At 38.5% G+C, this 18,217-nt stretch overlaps 1 protein-coding gene across 5 annotated transcripts in view; it reads right to left on the bottom strand.

The window, feature by feature from the left end:
- ZRANB3 (zinc finger RANBP2-type containing 3) overlaps nucleotides 1–18,217 on the bottom strand; it is a 186,670-nt gene that overhangs the window by 42,811 nt on the left and 125,642 nt on the right. For all 5 annotated transcript variants that reach the window (XM_087819883.1, XM_087819882.1, XM_087819885.1 and 2 more), the window contains exons 9-12: nucleotides 8,007–8,126; nucleotides 5,170–5,289; nucleotides 2,625–2,804; nucleotides 1,673–1,825 (exon numbers count right to left, since the gene is read on the bottom strand). In XM_087819883.1, the coding sequence (XP_087676009.1) occupies nucleotides 1,673–1,825; nucleotides 2,625–2,804; nucleotides 5,170–5,289; nucleotides 8,007–8,126 (573 nt within the window). The remainder of the gene's footprint in view (nucleotides 1–1,672; nucleotides 1,826–2,624; nucleotides 2,805–5,169; nucleotides 5,290–8,006; nucleotides 8,127–18,217) is intronic.

Raw genomic sequence — 18,217 nt, 5'->3', positions numbered from 1 at the left:
CCTGAAATTTTAATATGTCAAATGTTTTCATTGTTGCCAATCCAGGGGTATGAAGTAGCACCTCATTTTGTTTTAATTTATTTTACTGAAACACACACACACACACACACACACACACACACACACACAGTTGTTCATTTTTGCAGAAAAGAAAATCTAAGAAAAATTAAGCCAGAAACTAGTAAAAATGGCTACTTATAGAGTACAAATAGAAACAAAAATAGGAATGAAAGTCAGACTTCTCTGAATGTACTTTATATAGTTTTGACTTTTGAGTTTTAAATATTCAAAAAAATGTAAATCCTACAATGAAATACACACAGAAACAAATGAACCTAAATGCCTATCAAATTGATAAGATACCCACATAGAAAAAAAACAATTTAAGTAACTTTTGGACAGAATACCATAACTATATGCCTTTAGTAGAGCATATTTAAAACTTCTAAGAAATCTTGACTTTTGCTTAGCTGTTGGTAGTGGTATTAGAGTAGTCATTTCAAAAGTATTTACATGTGTGGAAGGATAGAACAAATGAGTAAATATGTTGATGATATCAGGAACCAGAGTTCCCGCTGTTGGAAGGTAAATACAGATATTTCTATTTCTACAGATATATGGAGAAGGCGAAGAAGAACTTGGTGGCGCTGGATTTGAACTGAAGGCATTTGTATGAACTTATGACTTAATAATGCAGACATATATATAGACATACACATACATACATGCATGTTTACCCATCCATGCAAAACTGTGTATTTGTGTATAAATAGCTCTGTATGTTGAAAATATTCCAGAAGCAACAACTTCTCAGAGCAGTAAAAAATCCTAATTTCTAAATATCATTTGCCAGTAAAGGGAGTCAGGGCTCCTTAAAGAAATGTCCAGTTCCAGATCTGGGGCAAGGAAAATACATGGTGACTCTGGAATATATTGTTTGTCAGAAAGCATAAAGCATTCAGAGAATTATAGAAACTTTTTTTTTTAAAGAAGCTTTCACTAGTCAAATATTTTTTAAAAAGTGAAGGATTATAACACATTAAATAACAGTAATAGAATTTCCAAGTTTAGCAAAATTTTTTTTACTGAGAAGTTCCTCTTTACAGAAAAATGCCAAGTAATAAATATAGAAGCAATGATGGAATTAGAAAAATCACTATTTTAGTGAGGCCGAACTTCTTTTCATATTTATTGACTATTTAGATCTTCCCTGATGCTCACATTTTGTGCCTGTTTTTCTGTTGGCTTCTTTGCGCTTTACTAATTAAATTGTATAAATTCTTTATATACTTTAGACACTGTAATGAAAATATCTTTACTGGGTCTGTAACTTGTTTATGTTACACTTTGTGGCAAATTTAGTACATCTCTCCCTACCCTCAGGGTCATAAAGATAGCCTCCTATATTTTCTTCTGAAGTTGGATTCTACTTGGCTTATTTTTCTAAGGAGCTGAGCAGTAAGGCACTGATATGAACTGTTGGAAAATGTAAGCCAGGGCCGTAGCCTCCTCCCATCCGTTATCTTTTGGTTCTAAGAGGTTTTTCAGCTTTATGTGGAGGCTGCTTTCAATAGCATGAATAATTGAAGATTGCTATTTAAAACAACATACAATAAAGTTATAGTTTCAGGATATTAAAACAACAGAAAAGAATAAGTCATAATTTTCTTACGTGAGTGAACAAGATGTCATTCCTGAGCTCCTCCGAGCTCTCATTTGGAGCCCAGGCCTTGGCGAACTGCAGGAAGTCCCACTTCTCCCTATCTGCTTCCTCAGCCTGAAGCCGCTCCTTCCTCCCGTTCAGGGTGCTCCCAGTGACCTGAGCCTGTGGGGCGGAAAAGCACATGAACTCTATAATGTTCACCGCACCGCTGGTATTTGCTAAGCAATAGCTGGATTTCGCATTTGAGTAATAAGCAGTCCATTCAAGAAAGTTCTATTGTTTCAACATATCATGGGCTGCAGTTATATAATTATTCAAAATTAAAACCAAATTGCCAACTCAATGATATGAGGAAAAGGTCTAACTAGACAAATGATCCCATGTGCTTTTCTCATAAAAACTTTTATTCTAATATTTATAAACTTTGAAATTGAACCTACAAATGACTGGCCATTTTGAATATCTATACCCAGTGCTTGAAAACTGTCTTCTAATCCTTAGTCAAATCCTGTCTGTAAACATCCCTCAAGGCTGGGAGAAGAGGCAGCTCAGGGGACAGAGCAAGCAACGTCCCTCCCACCTTTTCTAGAGTCTGGGTGCAGGGTGTCCTCTATCCAATATTAGCTGTGAATCCAAGAATCCTTCTGAAAAGAATTCATTCTTTACTTACGGAGAAGACTTGGTGCTTGAAAGCACTGTGGCTCCTTGCTGGCTAATACCCCCCCCCCCAAAGTGGTAGAAGAGGGCCTGAGAGACAGCAGGAACACGGGTAAATTCACGCCTGTCTCTCATCACGGAGGACAGCAGGTGCGGCACCACCAACTGAAGCCTTTTCCATCATCAGCATCTTGGTGTACTCAAGTATCCTCTGCCCGAAAACACTAAAACTCAGCCTCTCAACTCATGAAGGCTACGGTTAATAATGAGGAAGTTGCTAACCTGGCTCAGATTCACGCCTTACCTTGCGATTCAACATTCCCCACATGAGGGTGTCGAGCGTCCCATTTGCAACGAGGTAGTGAATGTTCACAGAACTGCACTGTCCGATTCGGTGAGCACGGTCTTCGGCTTGCTTTATATGCCCAGGGTCCCAGTACAACTCAGCAAATACCACATGAGTTGCAGCAGTAAATGTCAAGCCCTTAGCAAAATAAAGCGAAGAACCTGAGATGCAAATAAACTGAGAATATAACATAGAGCCACGCGTAACAGTCTTTCTGAACACGGTAAGTGGACAAGAGAACACCGAGGGCCTTAAAGACAGATCAGTCTTTCACACTAAGCCAAATTAAGAAAACTTAATTCATGAAAGGCAGATGAAGACTGCTTACTGCAAGACAGCCGGTGAACCACAAAACATGCAAAGTGTATTTCAGTATTTCAAGTTGGTGTGACGGATCCATACACAGAACCGCTTTACCCTCTGATGAAGGCTGGACTCACAGTGCCACTGGAAACTCTAAGAAGGCACATTATAAATGAGAATGTCATTTCTAACACATGGTATCCACAGCAACTAGGCAGAGAGCAATGACATCCTCTGTTCACTTAATTCACACTGCTGTTCTATAAAGCAAGAAAATCACGTCTCCAATCATGCTGTTTGAAATAGTGCAACATTAAAACTATTCACTGTCTTGTTTTATAAACAAAATAGGAAATAAGCAATCTCCTCAAACTAAAAAAGAGTAAAAGAAAATGCCTGATGTTAAAGCTGGCAGGTATGCGGAGTGAAAGGTGAACCACGCTTGCGCTGTCGGCACGCACCGGGGGTCGACAGAAACACCCGCCAGCCTTGAGAGTGTTGTCCGTTCCACGCTGCTCACACGCACTGGAACTTGGGGTGAGTAACTTTGGTGACTGCAGTGCTGTAATTCTGATATGTTAACTTAAACTATTTTTATATCACATAACCACCTCATGCTAGCATTCATTAAGTGGTGGCACTAGTTCTCAAGCTGAAAAATTCACTGAACATCAATCACTGTGGAAGAGAAGTTAGAAGTAATAAAAACATGGAGAGAGCCAAACCACCACCAGGCTAAACTGTGCTGCTATTTAGGACAGGAAATACGCTGGCAAGACCAACATCTCTCTAAGACACTACTAAACTACAATGGGAGATCCACACACCCCAAGAACAAAGCTCTTTCTACTTTCCTTTATTCCTGTGAAGATCCTAGTGTTCAAGTATATGAGCTCTGAATTACACAGGTCTTTAGGAACACAGCCCTGAATAAAATGTGAGTGCCCTGCGCAATCTTAATTTCAGTCTTTCATCAGGCCACTCCTGAACTCTCCTGCCTGGCTTCCTCCTACATTTCTCCTCCCAGACTGTGAATACTCCATTTCTAATTTTAAGCTCTTTTTGATGATATTTTATATGTCTGGAATATTCTAGCAGATATAAAACTCAGATTACTAGAAGTTTGAGACAACCCTCCTTCTGGTTAGAATTCCTAGTGAGTTCTAGAACCATGCAAAATTGTATGTGTGTATGTGTAAATCCTCATGGAGCTTCTCCGTATATACAATTTTATATGCATACATCAATTCGCTGGGTAAAAGCAGATCTTCGCTCTGGTTCAGATTCAAGTCCACGGAAGACGTCAGATATGGCATAGCGTATACCAGGTTGGACACACAGCAATATGCTCAATTACTTTTCCCTATGCTAAATATCCTGGCTTAGTCATTTACATCAAAATATTTAAGAATATTAGTAGGAAAAACAGTCCGGAAGGATCCCATTCCATAGCGTGGCAGGGACTGTTACTGCCTTCCCCATTTCCTACTCTTATTCCTTTGTAATGAGAAACCTGGGTTAGCATAACTGCTTGGAATAAAGGCTCCATTTCCCAGCTTGCCCTGCAGGAGCTGTGGCCACAGGACTACCTGCGGGCAGCGAGAGGGAGCAGCCCCTCGGCAGCAGCTGCCCCAGAAAAGAGAGGCCCCCTGGGGGCAGTGCGGCAGAAGGCCAGGGGAGCCGAAGTCTAAGGGCTTTGTGGAACCACCGTGCTAGCCTCGAACTGCCTACGTGAGAGAATAGAGCTTTATGTATTTAAGTCTTTCTTAACTTGGGTTTTCATTTCCTCGCAGCCAAATGTAACTGTGAGGGACAGGCGAGGGGCACTCTACGAGAAGCCCTCAGGCAGAAGGGCTCTTACTCCTCAGGCCACCTTGCTCACAGACCGAGGAAAAGGACCACATAAGAGAAGTGCTGTAAGAGAGGGATGGGGAAAGCCCAGGCACGTTCAAAGGAAAAACGGTCCCGAAAAAGTATTACAATCAAATGAACTATCTTCTTCTAGAAAATTCTTTCCTTAAAAATTTAGGAAGATTTCAGCCAGAGGTGTTGAGGTCTCCTATTATACTTTCTAGCATTCTCCAAAATAGAATGAATATTGATTATACCAGATATCAGATATAAAGTTATCATTATGATTAATGGCCTTTTTATTATTTCAAAGGCATTTTATTATCAAGTGGAGACCTGAATTTCTTACCTGACCAGCAGCCTGAATGCTCAGGATAGCCACGCGAGTCTCAGGGTCCTTCTGAAACTGGTTTACCAGATGTATTCTTTCTGAAGATGGAACACTTCCATCTATCTTAACGTAACGAGTCTAGCATTAACAAAGGAAACGGCAAAATTAGGACAAGCCCTATGTACCCATCTTATTTTATATACTTTCCAGCTTATTCTTATGTTCACATAATAAAATAGAAACTGGTTGACAGGTTAGTAAATGTTATACAAGAAAAATCTTAACCAAATTTCTTTATAGCTTCAGATAACAATTTTTTATTTTTTGAGTTTTATTTAAGATGTTTGCAAGGTTTTTTTTAAAAAATTTTATTCATTTTTAGAGAGAAGAAGGAAGAGAGAGAGAGAGAGACAGAGAAACACTGATGTGAGAGAGAAACATCAATTGGTTGTCTCCCACACAGGGACTGAACCCGCCACCTAGGTTTGTGCCCTGACCAGGAATTGAACCAGCCACCTTTTGGTGTATGGGACAATCCTCTAACCAACTGAGCCACACCAGTCAGGGCCTAACAACTTTATATTTTTTGATCTTTTAAGCTACTTGAGGGTAGGAGTTATGTCCAATTCATCTTCATACCATCATTACCAAGCGCAATGCCTCATACATAATAGGAGTTCCATAAATCATGACTGTGAATTAAGCTAATATTGCCTCAGTAAAGTTCTATGTAAATTGATCATTTGTAATTGAACGATGTATCAGAATAACTTCCAAGTTATAGGAGCACTAACTCCAAAGTAAAAGTAAGATCAGGCATGCAAGAAAGGAAAAGAGGATTCTGTACATGTGTTAGAAATTCATAGAGAATAGTGCGTCTACTTCTGAAATATCTCATTAACTGGGAAAATATCTTTTTAAATGTACCATTTGAGTTTTCTTTTTTCCACAGTATTAAACTTAAAAAAAATGTGTTATGGTCATCTCCATTGGGGTAGAGACCAAGACATCCATCCATACTTAAAAAGCAGGGAAACAATAAGTGCCTAACTGAACAGTGCTGTCTTTTAAGGATGATTTGAGCTGAGAAAAAGGAGCAATCGGTATGTGTTAGAACAGCTGAAAAGAACTTATTACTCAACTTTGTAAAATAAGTATAAGCCCTGAATTTCAAATAATCTCATTTATACGTGCACTTTTATAGAAAGCACAGTTTTACAGAGTTGAGACAGAAATAGTCACTTATGTAAGAGGACAGTCAAGTTAATCAGTAAATAGAAAGTCCCTTATTAACTTTCTCCATTTTCACAAAACAGATATAAATTGACCAGTGATCCATTTACTATCCATTAAGGAGATTATAAAATCTTCTGAGGGTCTTTCTAAAGAAAACACATTGTTAGACTCAGGGGTGTTAGAGAAATTCGCCCCCAACACCATGACTCCCTACATCTTTAACTCTCAGTGATGTAAATGGGATTCTAAATTCATCAGTACAGCAAATGTGAAAAAAGGAGGTAGACTGCTATTCTTGGAATAGATTCCAGTATTTTAAGGTACAATGGAATTAGAATAAGAAAATATTATGAATCTAATATTATTGCTCAATTATTTAAAAAATGATTTCTATGGTTAACTCTTCCTCAGAAGGTGTTTTACACACACTATAAGGTAATCAATGAGAAAATACCTTTCAATGTACAGCACTCTGTTATATTATCATAAATCTTTCAACAAAGGAAACACTGGTATTACTTTTTTGGTAATGTTAATATACCTATTAGCTAGTGCTTGAAAAATCTACACTGTACAAAGTAATCAAAAATATGGCTTTACTCCTCCATTAAAAAAAAAAAAAAAATCTACCTACACAGGCAAGAGGTTCTGCTGTTACACATATATCAAGTTCACACAGTTTGTCAGGACATTTATCTGGCTGCTTCTGCGCTTCTCTAGAAGCCCTTGCACATAAAGAGGGACGACAGGTTTAAACTTTGAAAGAAAAAATGGAAGATGTTGTCACTGACAGTACTGTTGGGAAACAAGGTGAACCTAAGAAATTCATGCAGTAAGGCCAGCAGGCTTGTTGGAGCTAACCTGATAGATCACCTGGGCCATATGTTATAAATTCACTTACACTAAATCTTTTTTTTTTTTTTAACATTTTTTTAATTGATTTTTAGACAGAGAGGAAGGGAGAGGGAGAGATAGAAGCATCGATGTGAGAAACAACAATCAGCTGCCTCCTGCACACCCCCTACTGGGGATCAAGCCTACAACCCGGGCATGTGCCCTGACTGGGAATGGAACCAGCAACCTTTCGGTGCACAGGACGACACCCAGCCAACTGAGCCACACAGGCAGGGCCATTCACACTAAATCTTAATAATCATATTCTACAGAATATGGTACCAGGATTTTAAAAGGTATGACTATAGCCGGGCACAAAAATCAGCACAATTCATTCTTCCTTTCCCCTCGTCATTACCCACATTCCAGAGGTGCTATTTGGGTAAACAAAAAATTTAACTTTTAGCTGCCTATACCAATTTCAAATGGCATATCCATTAACAAAACCAAAATTCACATTATATGCTATTAAGGCAGCATATTTTAATCAATTCAGATCATTTGATTAGTAGAAAATGATTAGACTGGTATAAAAGGCAAACTTTAATAAGATAACATCAATGCAATAGTAATATAACATCAGTATAATTTTCAAGACAAATATCTAATAATAATTTATATACCACCATGTAAAGCAGGCAAAAAACTCAATTATAAGACAACTGATGTTTAGCACATTAAAAATCTGCATCCTAAAAGTATTTTATAGACAGATGGTAACATACCTTGTTTTCTATGACTGCTTCTGTGCAAGCTTGGAGCATGATCAAATGGTGAGCGAAAACCAGAAATTTAAGTGAATCGTTCTGAAGCATCATCTTAATGTAATCCTTTACAGCACCGGCCTGAATATTAGAAGTTAAACCTTATTAATGTCATAAACATGTTTATTAAAAATCCATTTTCCTTTCTTATAGTAAATCAAGAAAAATTCAAACATCAGTAAGTTTCTATGAACTTTTAACTGCTTTTTCTAAGTAGCCTAAGGAAGCAGAAGCTCACATAATGTAGTGAGTGGGAGAAAAGGGCCACAAGAGGAAAAAACTGCATCAACAGGAACAATACACAAGAATTAGAAGGGAAGAAAAGACAAGAAATGAGTTTTGATGGAAAGTGGGTACTCGAGCAGACGATGGCCTAGAAGAGGTTGGTGGTTTTGTTTAGGTAATTTTCAAAAAGTTCATACAGAAGGCTAAGTGGAATAGAGTTAAGGAGGAAATGAATGGCAAAAAATTAGACAAAAGGGTTTTTTAAAAGGGAAGAATAAGAAAACTGGGACTGAAGCTAGACAATTAAGAAGGTCTGGCTTATTCATTTTTTAAGCTAAAAAAATTAAGCAGATTTACAAATAGGGCACTTTCAGGAGAAACAGAAAATGAGGGGCTTAGTTTGTCTCCTGGGTAGATAGAGAAGGTCACAGGAAGAGGCTGGAGTGGTAAGATTACGAGCACAGAAGGGAGGTCTGAGAAAATGGGGAGATACAAAGAAATGGTTGGGTAGAAAAGGAAAAAAGCAAAAAAATTGCAGATTGAATAGGCTTTTCTTAGTTAACTTGAGGCCAAGTTACCTATTAAGAGTAAGACATCAATATGAGATGAAACAAGACTTAAATTTATAGTGGAGAGCATGAAATAAATCCAAAGCTTGAATATAGTCCCTTAACTGTTAAAACTAGCAACTTTGAAATTTTTGGAAAAGATAGTAGGCAAACACATTTAACCTCCACTCCCTCTTAGTGCTATATTTAAATGAGAATGAGTCTAGGGAGAAAGGGAATTGGAGGGGGATCGATAGCAATAAAACTTTAGAAGCTAAAAAGTAGACAGATGCCTGGTAACTGATCAGCCAACCTAACAGTTCCTAAGCTATCAGTGCTAAAACGGAGAAGCACTGCTTACAACGCAGCAATCTTAAAAAGTTCAGGAAATGGCACCTCCGGAAGGAGCATGGGGAGTGGCTAACACGGGGAGACTGGTGAAAGAATATTTAAGTAGTTGATTATGTGCAACACTCATCCATATCCTGCCTCTACCCATTCCAAACAATAAGTGACTTCCCAACTCATCCTGGCAGAACACTAGATGTTTATTTTCTAGAGACGGTAAAACAGAGGGTATCTGGATGGAGAATCCCACGTCGATGGTAGGCCATCCTATAAAAATCATGGGGATTAAATGGAAGTTACATCATAAATACTAAGATCTGCTCTTCTCTCTCAACCTTCTTACCACCGCCCCACCCCCAAGTCCAAAACAGAAAAACAGTCTTACAATCTCTAGGCAGAAGAACAGAATCACATAAAACTATTCTTTTCTGACGATCTGACCACCCGAGAAAAGAGTAAAGATATTGATATTAGGGGTTCCTCAGCAAGACATCCCAGTCAGATCACCCTTTATTGAAGCCCACAGTCCTCAAGCCATATCCACAAACAGATTCCAGTTAGCACTCAGTGTCTTACTTGTAAATAAAAGCAAACAACCAAGGATCACCAGGCATTTGTAGAAAGCAACCTATATGAACAGATCAACTATACAGAGAAGAAAACCAGAAGGAATAACATTTATAAAACAGGAATAGTATGCTACAAAAAAAGAATAGTTGGGGAGGAAAGGAAATACTCTTGGTAAAAATATAATAACAGAAATAAAAAATTCACTGGTTATTAAGATGAGAAAATTGTCCAGAAAGTAGACGAAAAATCATTAAAAATGTATAAAATACAAGGAAATTAGAGCACCAGGCCATGATGACAACATATGAATAAAAAGTTCTAGAAAAAAATGCAGAGAACACAGAGGAAAGGAAATAATCAAAGAAATAAAGAATGTTTTACAGAACTTAAAGGACATAAGTTTCCAAAATGGAATATGGAAAAGGCCCAAGAAGATTCTTCACATTGGATGAAAATGGACCCAGAACAAGGTCCATCATGAAATTTCACAATACTGGAGATAAAGAAACACGCCTGTGAGCTTCCCGAAAGGGGAGGAAAAGATTTCACAAAATCAAAATAAAATAAAAATTTTGAACTGCATTGGATATCTCAATATCAATACTAAAAATTCTGAGAGAAAATGATTTCCAACTTAGAATTTATATCCAGCCAAATTAATAATCAGATATAAAAATAGAATAAAAGCATTTTCAAATATGCAGGGATTCCAATAGTTTACTTCTAATGTATACTTTCTTAGGAGGATACTGAAGAATGTGGTCCAGCAAAACATGGGAATAAACAAATAAATAATCAAATAAAGAGGTATAAATAAAGAAGGAATAAAGAAAGAAAATCCCCAGATGAGAGCTGGGTGAGCAAGAATCCTGACTGAGCTGATCAAAAGCTACAGGGGAAATTTCTTTATATAGATAAAATTAATACAATGTTAATATTTAAAGATGCTGAGAATAAATTAAACCACTAGGGAAAAGTCTGAAGATAAATTACTGATAATGAGTTGTAGAAGAAAGAAAATATATCCATAGTATACTGCACGGTTCACCTGTAAATATTTTAAACATGGTTCTAATAAACATGGTGAATACTGATCAAGCCAAAAAACTAGTAAAAGTCTAACTGTATCCGCCCATCCATTCATGTGCCTACCCACCTACCTACCTACCTATCACTTCATTGGGAGAATGGGAATACGGGAGAGATTAGGGTGTGAGGGTGGGGCAGAGGAGTGAAAAAGCTAAAATTCTATCTTCCACATTGGAAAGCCAATTGTTAACTGCTACAATCACAAAGCAAACAGTAATACAAACCAAGAAGCAAGATAAACGTGTAGCTGAGGAATTTGAAGTAAATACTAAAAAATCAGCTATAAGAATAGAAAGTGGTTGCCTTTGGGGAGCAAGTTTAGGGGACAGTTAGTTTTCGAAATGGCTATTTTTCCTTATTAAACTATGACCATATGTGGCTTTGGTAATAATAAAAACATTTTAAAGCAGGGGCATTTCAAAATTGAAAAATATCTATTGAAAATTTGTGCATATGACCATAAAGTCACAAGACTGATTTTGACAGCTACATTTTGTGTCTAAATTTTCTAAACAATAGATATTCATCATACAATGAGGCTGGAGGCTGTTAAGAACTTTAGCCTTGGATTTCAGTGCCTCAGAAAGTGGAAATGAAGCCCTCTCAAAATAAGGAGCTCTAAATTCTGGATATGTTGCCATGGTAACCAAACCACTTTAATAAACTTCATGTTTGCCTAAAGAGCTATATTTACTGTGATAAGTCTTTCAAAAAGTACATGTCAAGTTGGAGCATTTTTAAGGCATACTCATTTACCATCCATTGCAGACTAATCACTGTACCCAGTCTGAGATGCATTCCGTGCCTCTTCATAAGAAAGTCATTTCTACCAGAACCCTCCACTGATGTCACCCCTCCTCATTACAACTGCTGATGCCAAACTGCTGATGCCAAAGCCCCAGGCCCCTGCTCCTGACTCCTTCCAATCACTGGTTCACAATATTATTAATATTATAAAGTTCAATCACCTTATGGGCTAACCGGTCTCTAGGGACTAAACTAATAACTCCATCATCATTGTGATATTGCTTTTTAGGAGTACATGCATTTGGAGAACCAAAATAACTATGTAACCAACACACTTTAGGATTATCTCAGGGTCTTAGGTTGGGATTGCATAGGTTTGCAGTCTAAAACATATTATACATGCATTTTAACTATTCTAATTTTACTCTGATTAAAATGGTCACTGCATTGTCCTATTTTAAGTTATCTGAGCAGAAACTTGCTTTCAAACTATCTTAAGTGCATATTACGTGGAACGGCAGGTTCTATTAATGATCAGGTTATGCTGGTTCAGGTTTTATAAACATAGCAGAAAATGCATGTATTCACCATTCTATTTTATTTTATTGAAATTGGTCTGTTAGCAATGTGCTTGTTAGTCAAATATCTCATTTAAATAATTAATGAAGGCTACTCACTAAATCTCATTTTTAAAAATGCAGAAATGAAGAGAATATGTTGTAAAATTTGTTTCTTAAATTTCTTTTTCAGTGAATAGGTGCACATCATACTTTTGAAGCAAAAGTAATTAAAGAAAAACCTACACTGCATTAAAGACCTGTTGAAAGTTACTTAATTTTTTAAATTGTTATCTTTTAATCAAATAATAAGAGGGAGAAAGAAAAAATAAAAGAGACATCAAACTGAAGTTATGACAAAGACTCTCGTTGACCAAACTTTAGTTAGGCTTCTCTGAGCCCTTTTCTTGACTAGGCCTTAACCTTGGCCTTCTGAGTCTGGCCTGTCCTTGCCAGGCCTGTGTGGTCCATTCTTAGCAAGAATCTTGCTAAGTCAGTTATGGAGAAGAGAATTCCCCATTTTTGACACCTGATCAACCCTTGATATCTGATCAAGTCTTTCATAGTCCACTCTTTTTTTAAAAAAAAATATATCTCCATTGATTTCAGAGACAGGAAGAGACGGGGGAGAGAGATAGAAACATCAATGATGAGAGAGTCATTGATCAGCTGCCTCCTGCACGACCCCGACTGGGGATGGAGCCCGCACCCCGGGCATGTGCCCTGACCAAATCCAACCGAGATCTCCTGGATCCCAGGTCGATGCTCAACCGCTGAGCCACTCCCGGCTGGGCTCATTGCCCACTTTTGATATCTAAGTCCTTGGCCTTCCTTTAGCAAGAATCCTATTAGGTGAGTTTAGCAAGAATCCTCCTATGCTTGATGTCCCTTCTTACTACCTTTCCATCCGCCAACCCCCTTATCCTGCTGGTTGGCTGTAAATCCCCACCCGTCCTTGTTGTATTCAGAGATGAGCGAGCTCTTTCCTCAATTGCAGTAGCATTCACTCCTATTGCAATGACCTTGAATAAAGTCTTTTGTACCATTTTAACAAGCGTCAGAATAATTTTTTCTTTAGCTGCTATAAATTCTAGCTAAGGAAATGTGAGCCCCAAAGAAGCTTCTCTAAGTCCTGAAGTCCTCAGGCCCTGGACCAAGTGGCAGTTTTGTTTAGATATCTGGTGGCCACATGCTTTCAGAAAAGCTCTTCAAGCCCTTCTCAATCAGTAAGAGGGGGAACTATGACTGCTCTAAGCAGGCCTAGCGCTTTCACCCCCCCTGCAAGTGATTCTGACTAATAAGAAATGTGGAAAGTCTGCTGCGGGCTTCAAAACATCCTCACTCACAAAGGGACTATTAGGAAAGCTTTTCATTGCTTCAGACATTATGCCCTGCACATGATACAGGAACTGCGACAGTCTCCTTGGGGTTACTATGGAAGCCAATGAGGACAAGTGGTGAACTAGGTCAGCCAAAGTAGAAAGACAGAAGGACCTGGGTTCTAAAAAACAAAAACAAAACAGCTTTGAGGTATAATTCAGAAGGCATAAAATTCACCCTTTTAAAGTGTATGATTCAATTTGGCTTTTAGTATATTCACCAGATTGTGCATCCATCACCACAATCAATTTCAGAATATTTTCATTACCCTAAAATAAATCCTTCACCTCTTAGCCATTGCCTCCCGACCCTAGGTCCCTGCATCACCCCTAGCTCTAAGCAAACGCTAACCTACTTTGTCTCTATGACATGGACTCTTTTGGACATTTCATATAAATGGAATCACACAATGTGTGGCCTTTTGTGACTGGTTTCTTTATTAGCATAGTGTTTTCAATCCATGTTGTAGCATGTATCGGTATTTAATTTCTTTTCTATTGCCCAGTGACATATCACTGTATAGATATAACACATTTTATTTGCCCATTAATCAGTAGATATCCTTTCTGCCCTTCATGATTTTATTCATGTATCTAGTTCACCTTATACTGTTTCTTATTAATTATTTGTTATAGTCAGCTTACCTTTTATCCTTTAAAATGACCTTAAATACGGCAAGGAAAGCACCAAAGTCAAAGAGAATATGCATTGCTTGTCCACCCCGACGCACCTTGCCCTGCAGGCCATTACAAAAGAGACGCTGCTGTGCCTTCCCCCTTGCTCGTGGTTCTGTTTGTTTTTTTTTAATCCTCACTCAAGGATAAGTTTTTATTGATTTTAGAGAGAGAGGAAGGGAGAGAGAGACAGAGAGAGAGAGATGTGAGAGAGAAACATTGGTCAATTGCCTTCCATATGTGCCCTGACTGGGAATTGAACCCGAAACCTTTTGGCGTGCGGGACGATGCTCCAACTGAGCCACCTGGCTGGAGTGCTCATGGTTCTTAATTTAGAAACATTTCATCAACCTGAAAAAATATTTTCAAATCTGGCAGAAGACAGCCTTCGGGTAAAGACTGGTAGTTCCATACTATAATGCTAGTGTTTTGGAAATTTTCCCAGAGGATCATGCCAAAATTTCCCATAGAAAACAACAGTTTCCCTTTCAATGGTGGTTTGGGTGAACTACCGTAAATGTTATTTTCTTATCTTTAGGCATGTTCATGACTATATCTGTAAACAAAAATCTAATACTTCTAATACATCTAATCTTTTGACATTAACCAGGTTTCCCAGCAGCCCATTTTGCACTGAGAACCAGAGGGCTACAGTACAGTGCAAAGAGAGCAACTCCAATTCAATACCTTAACCAACACAATTTTAAAAAAGAACCTGGGATTCTAAACCTTCCCAAAAAACTTTCTGGAACAAGATATACTAAAGCAATCATTCTATCTAATCATTCTGCCTAACACAGAATGGATAAGAGAGAACATTCCCATTAATGACATGCTCCACTGGGTTGACTCACATTTAGAGAAAGTTAGGCAGTAAAGCCAATAGTATTATGGATTTCTAAAAAATTGTTTTCATATAAGTTGACTTCATGGAAGTTTGGTCATAAAAATCATTAATCAAAACAGTGAATCTAAGTCTTTTAAAACTGAATTCAATTTTACAACATTCTCGATTTCTTTCCAAACTTCATCGACTGGTTGTGTCAATAATCAGCTTTGTACTCCTAAGGTATAGGCATGAATAAACCTTATTTGGTGTTAAAAATCCTAAAACATAGAATATGCAGACTTTAAAATTCTGTATCTTCCTCATGCCTGTGCAAGGATGGTGAAGAATCACTAATAGAGAAACTGGCACCACTTTAACCCCCGGTCACTAACAACTATTAAACTTACTCAGCAATCCTGTGGGAGTGATAGCTAAGTGGCGTGTCCTCTGGAGCCACACTGACTGGGTTCAAACCTTACCTCCATCATTTACAATCTGAGGGTCCTTGAGCAAGAGGCTTACACCGTGTTTTCCTTTCCCCATCTATAAAAGTACCTGCACCCCAAGAGTGGTGGGGAGAAGTAAATGAGTTAGTGCATATATAAGCTTGGAACAGTACCTAGCAGAGGGCAAACGCTGTAGAAGTGGTAGCTATTACAATTACTACATTTCCCCAGTAAATTGCAGAAACAACTTCAACCTTTTACTGCATTCTTCGAAATCAAAGCCTCTGCCTCTTGGTTCTCATACTGCCCACTGCCCAGAGGAAACAGAATTTATCATCTGAGAATTCTATTACCTTTCCTTACTTTTACTCATCAGAACTCCCTTCCCTTTTGTAATGAGAGAAATGTCTTCTCTTCTCTAAGGCAAATCCCTCCACATGTGATTCCAAATGTAACAATTCCTACCCCTCAGGATCCTTACACCTCTCTCCCTTCTCCAGCGGACATTTCAGCTTTAACAGAGTCTTCCTCCATTCCACATGGCCACAGAGCTAAACACTATCTTTCTTCCTCCTTGAAAATGATAACATTATTGTTTTATTTGCACTTTGTTACTGACCATCTCCTTACCAATGGACAGGAGGCAGACTGTACCTGGTTTGGAGCCAGAGGCTCTTTCCTAAACTGAAGAACTGGCCGAGGAAGAGGCCCTCTCCAGTCTCACAGTATCCCAGGCCCTGTGCAGCAGAGACGATCACAGTGGCCTCATTACATCTCACTGCGTATTATAAATAGGCTTCTACCTGTGTTAAGCTGCTGAGGCAAAAGAGCAAAGAGGAAACGCACTTTGTGCACTATGGAACTGTGTTTAAAGCAGTCTGCCTTCTGGAAAATTTTTAAGGCACTAAGGAATGCTGCCATTCCCAAAATAACAGAGAAATTTAAATTATGGGTTGGTTTAGTGATAGAAAAATAACTGGCATTTCTCTTAAAATGGTTTTCTCTAAAAATGAGATGTTGCTGTGATGTACTGGAAAATAGCTAAAAGTTGGCTAAGCCATACATACTGCTTATATTTGTTTTTTTCCTAGGAGAATATTATACTGATCGTAAATCTAAAAAAATCTGTTCAATTGTACCCACTGTACTCTTAATAAATGTTAAAAGCAATAAGAATACTAATATAGAAGAAAAGTAATTCTAATAATCTGAGATCCTTCACTAATTGACTTTTTACCAGTAACATTGATTATTTTATGATTTTATGTTCATTCATTTCCTCTGTTCAGTGTTTTTCATAATTATTTACTGCTTCTTATCATTATTAAACTTCTTATCATTAAGAAATGCCTGAGAGATCTCAATAGTGTAGTAACAAAACTAAGGAGATATTAACAAGCAAACTTAAAACTTACACAGCCCCTGTCCTCCTAAGAAGTATAAGAACTAAACCTCGAAAGGCAGACCAGCATATAGGCTTGCACAGCAAACGGATGACGCAGGTCTACCATAACTGCGCGGCACTTTAACGCCAGATGTATTAAAAATGATCACATCAATATGACCTAATTTGCTGACATGACCTAATTTGCAGCACTGGTACTGTATTCCTGTCTGCCTAGGAGACACTGCAGGATATATGAGAAAAAGAAGAGAGAAGATCAGAGCAGAGCAGGAAACCTATCCTGGAGCTGTATAAAACTAAAATAGATGGAGACACATTTGTCTGGAAGGCTTCAGACATAACTCTGCCTGGAGCAAAGGAAAAGGAAAGATGACCCTCAGAGGTCCTTTCCAGATCACTGTTCTTTAACCACAATTAATGAACAGTGTTAAAATAGTCATGTAAATGGATGTGGGAAGTATTCACTTCCTCAGAAGAGCTGACTAGAAAAAGATTTTACACTTTATACATTATTTATTATATAGTTATAGTCTTTTAAAAATTAAATACCACAAACCCTGGTGAGGTGGCTCAGTTGGTTGGAGTGTCATCCCGCACACAAAAAGGTCGAAGGTTTGATTCCCGGTGAGGCCACACACCTAGGTTGTGAGTTTGATCCCTGGTTGGGGCACGTATGGAGGCAACCAATCAATGTTTCTCTCTCCCCCCTCTAAAATCAATAAACATATCCTTGGGCAAGGATAAAAAAATTAAATACCACAAATAGTAAAGGTATGTGCCCCCATATCCTATAAGTAACTATAAACTCACACAAGTGCATTTACTTGAAAACTCATTATTTTCTTTAAAAATCTCTTTAGTATTGTTCAAATGACTCAATAAAGAGAGAAGTACTTCTAACACAACACTGCACAGTACAAAGAAATCTATTATCTAACAGCCTGTGCCTTGCTGAGTTTGGCACAGATCATACTTAATGGGGGCCTGGGCTTAGACTGTATCTCCTGTTTTCCCATTTTCAATGGGTGGCACACACATCAACCCAGCTGACCAAGCGGGAAGCCTAGGCTCTGCTTCTCCCGCCCCTCCACCTTCAGTAAATCACCACTGGCTCGCCTCTTAAGAAGTCTTCAATTCCTCCTTTCTTTCCAGTTCAGATGTGGTGCAGCCACTGCCCTGGCTCAGGTCCCCCCGCTGTGAGCCTGGATCACCAGTGCGCATCCCAGCTGGGTCCCTGCCCTGGCTCAGGTCCCCCGGCTGTGAGCCTGGATCACCAGTGCGCATCCCAGCTGGGTCCCTGCCCTGGCTCAGGTCCCCCCGCTGTGAGCCTGGATCACCAGTGCGCATCCCAGCT

The sequence above is a fragment of the Miniopterus natalensis genome, chromosome 8, assembly GCF_054644295.1.
Source record: "Miniopterus natalensis isolate mMinNat1 chromosome 8, mMinNat1.hap1, whole genome shotgun sequence".
Taxonomy (NCBI): Eukaryota; Metazoa; Chordata; class Mammalia; order Chiroptera; family Miniopteridae; genus Miniopterus; species Miniopterus natalensis.
The sequence above is the reverse complement of the archived record's forward strand: the minus strand, read 5'-3'. Positions and strand labels throughout refer to the sequence as shown.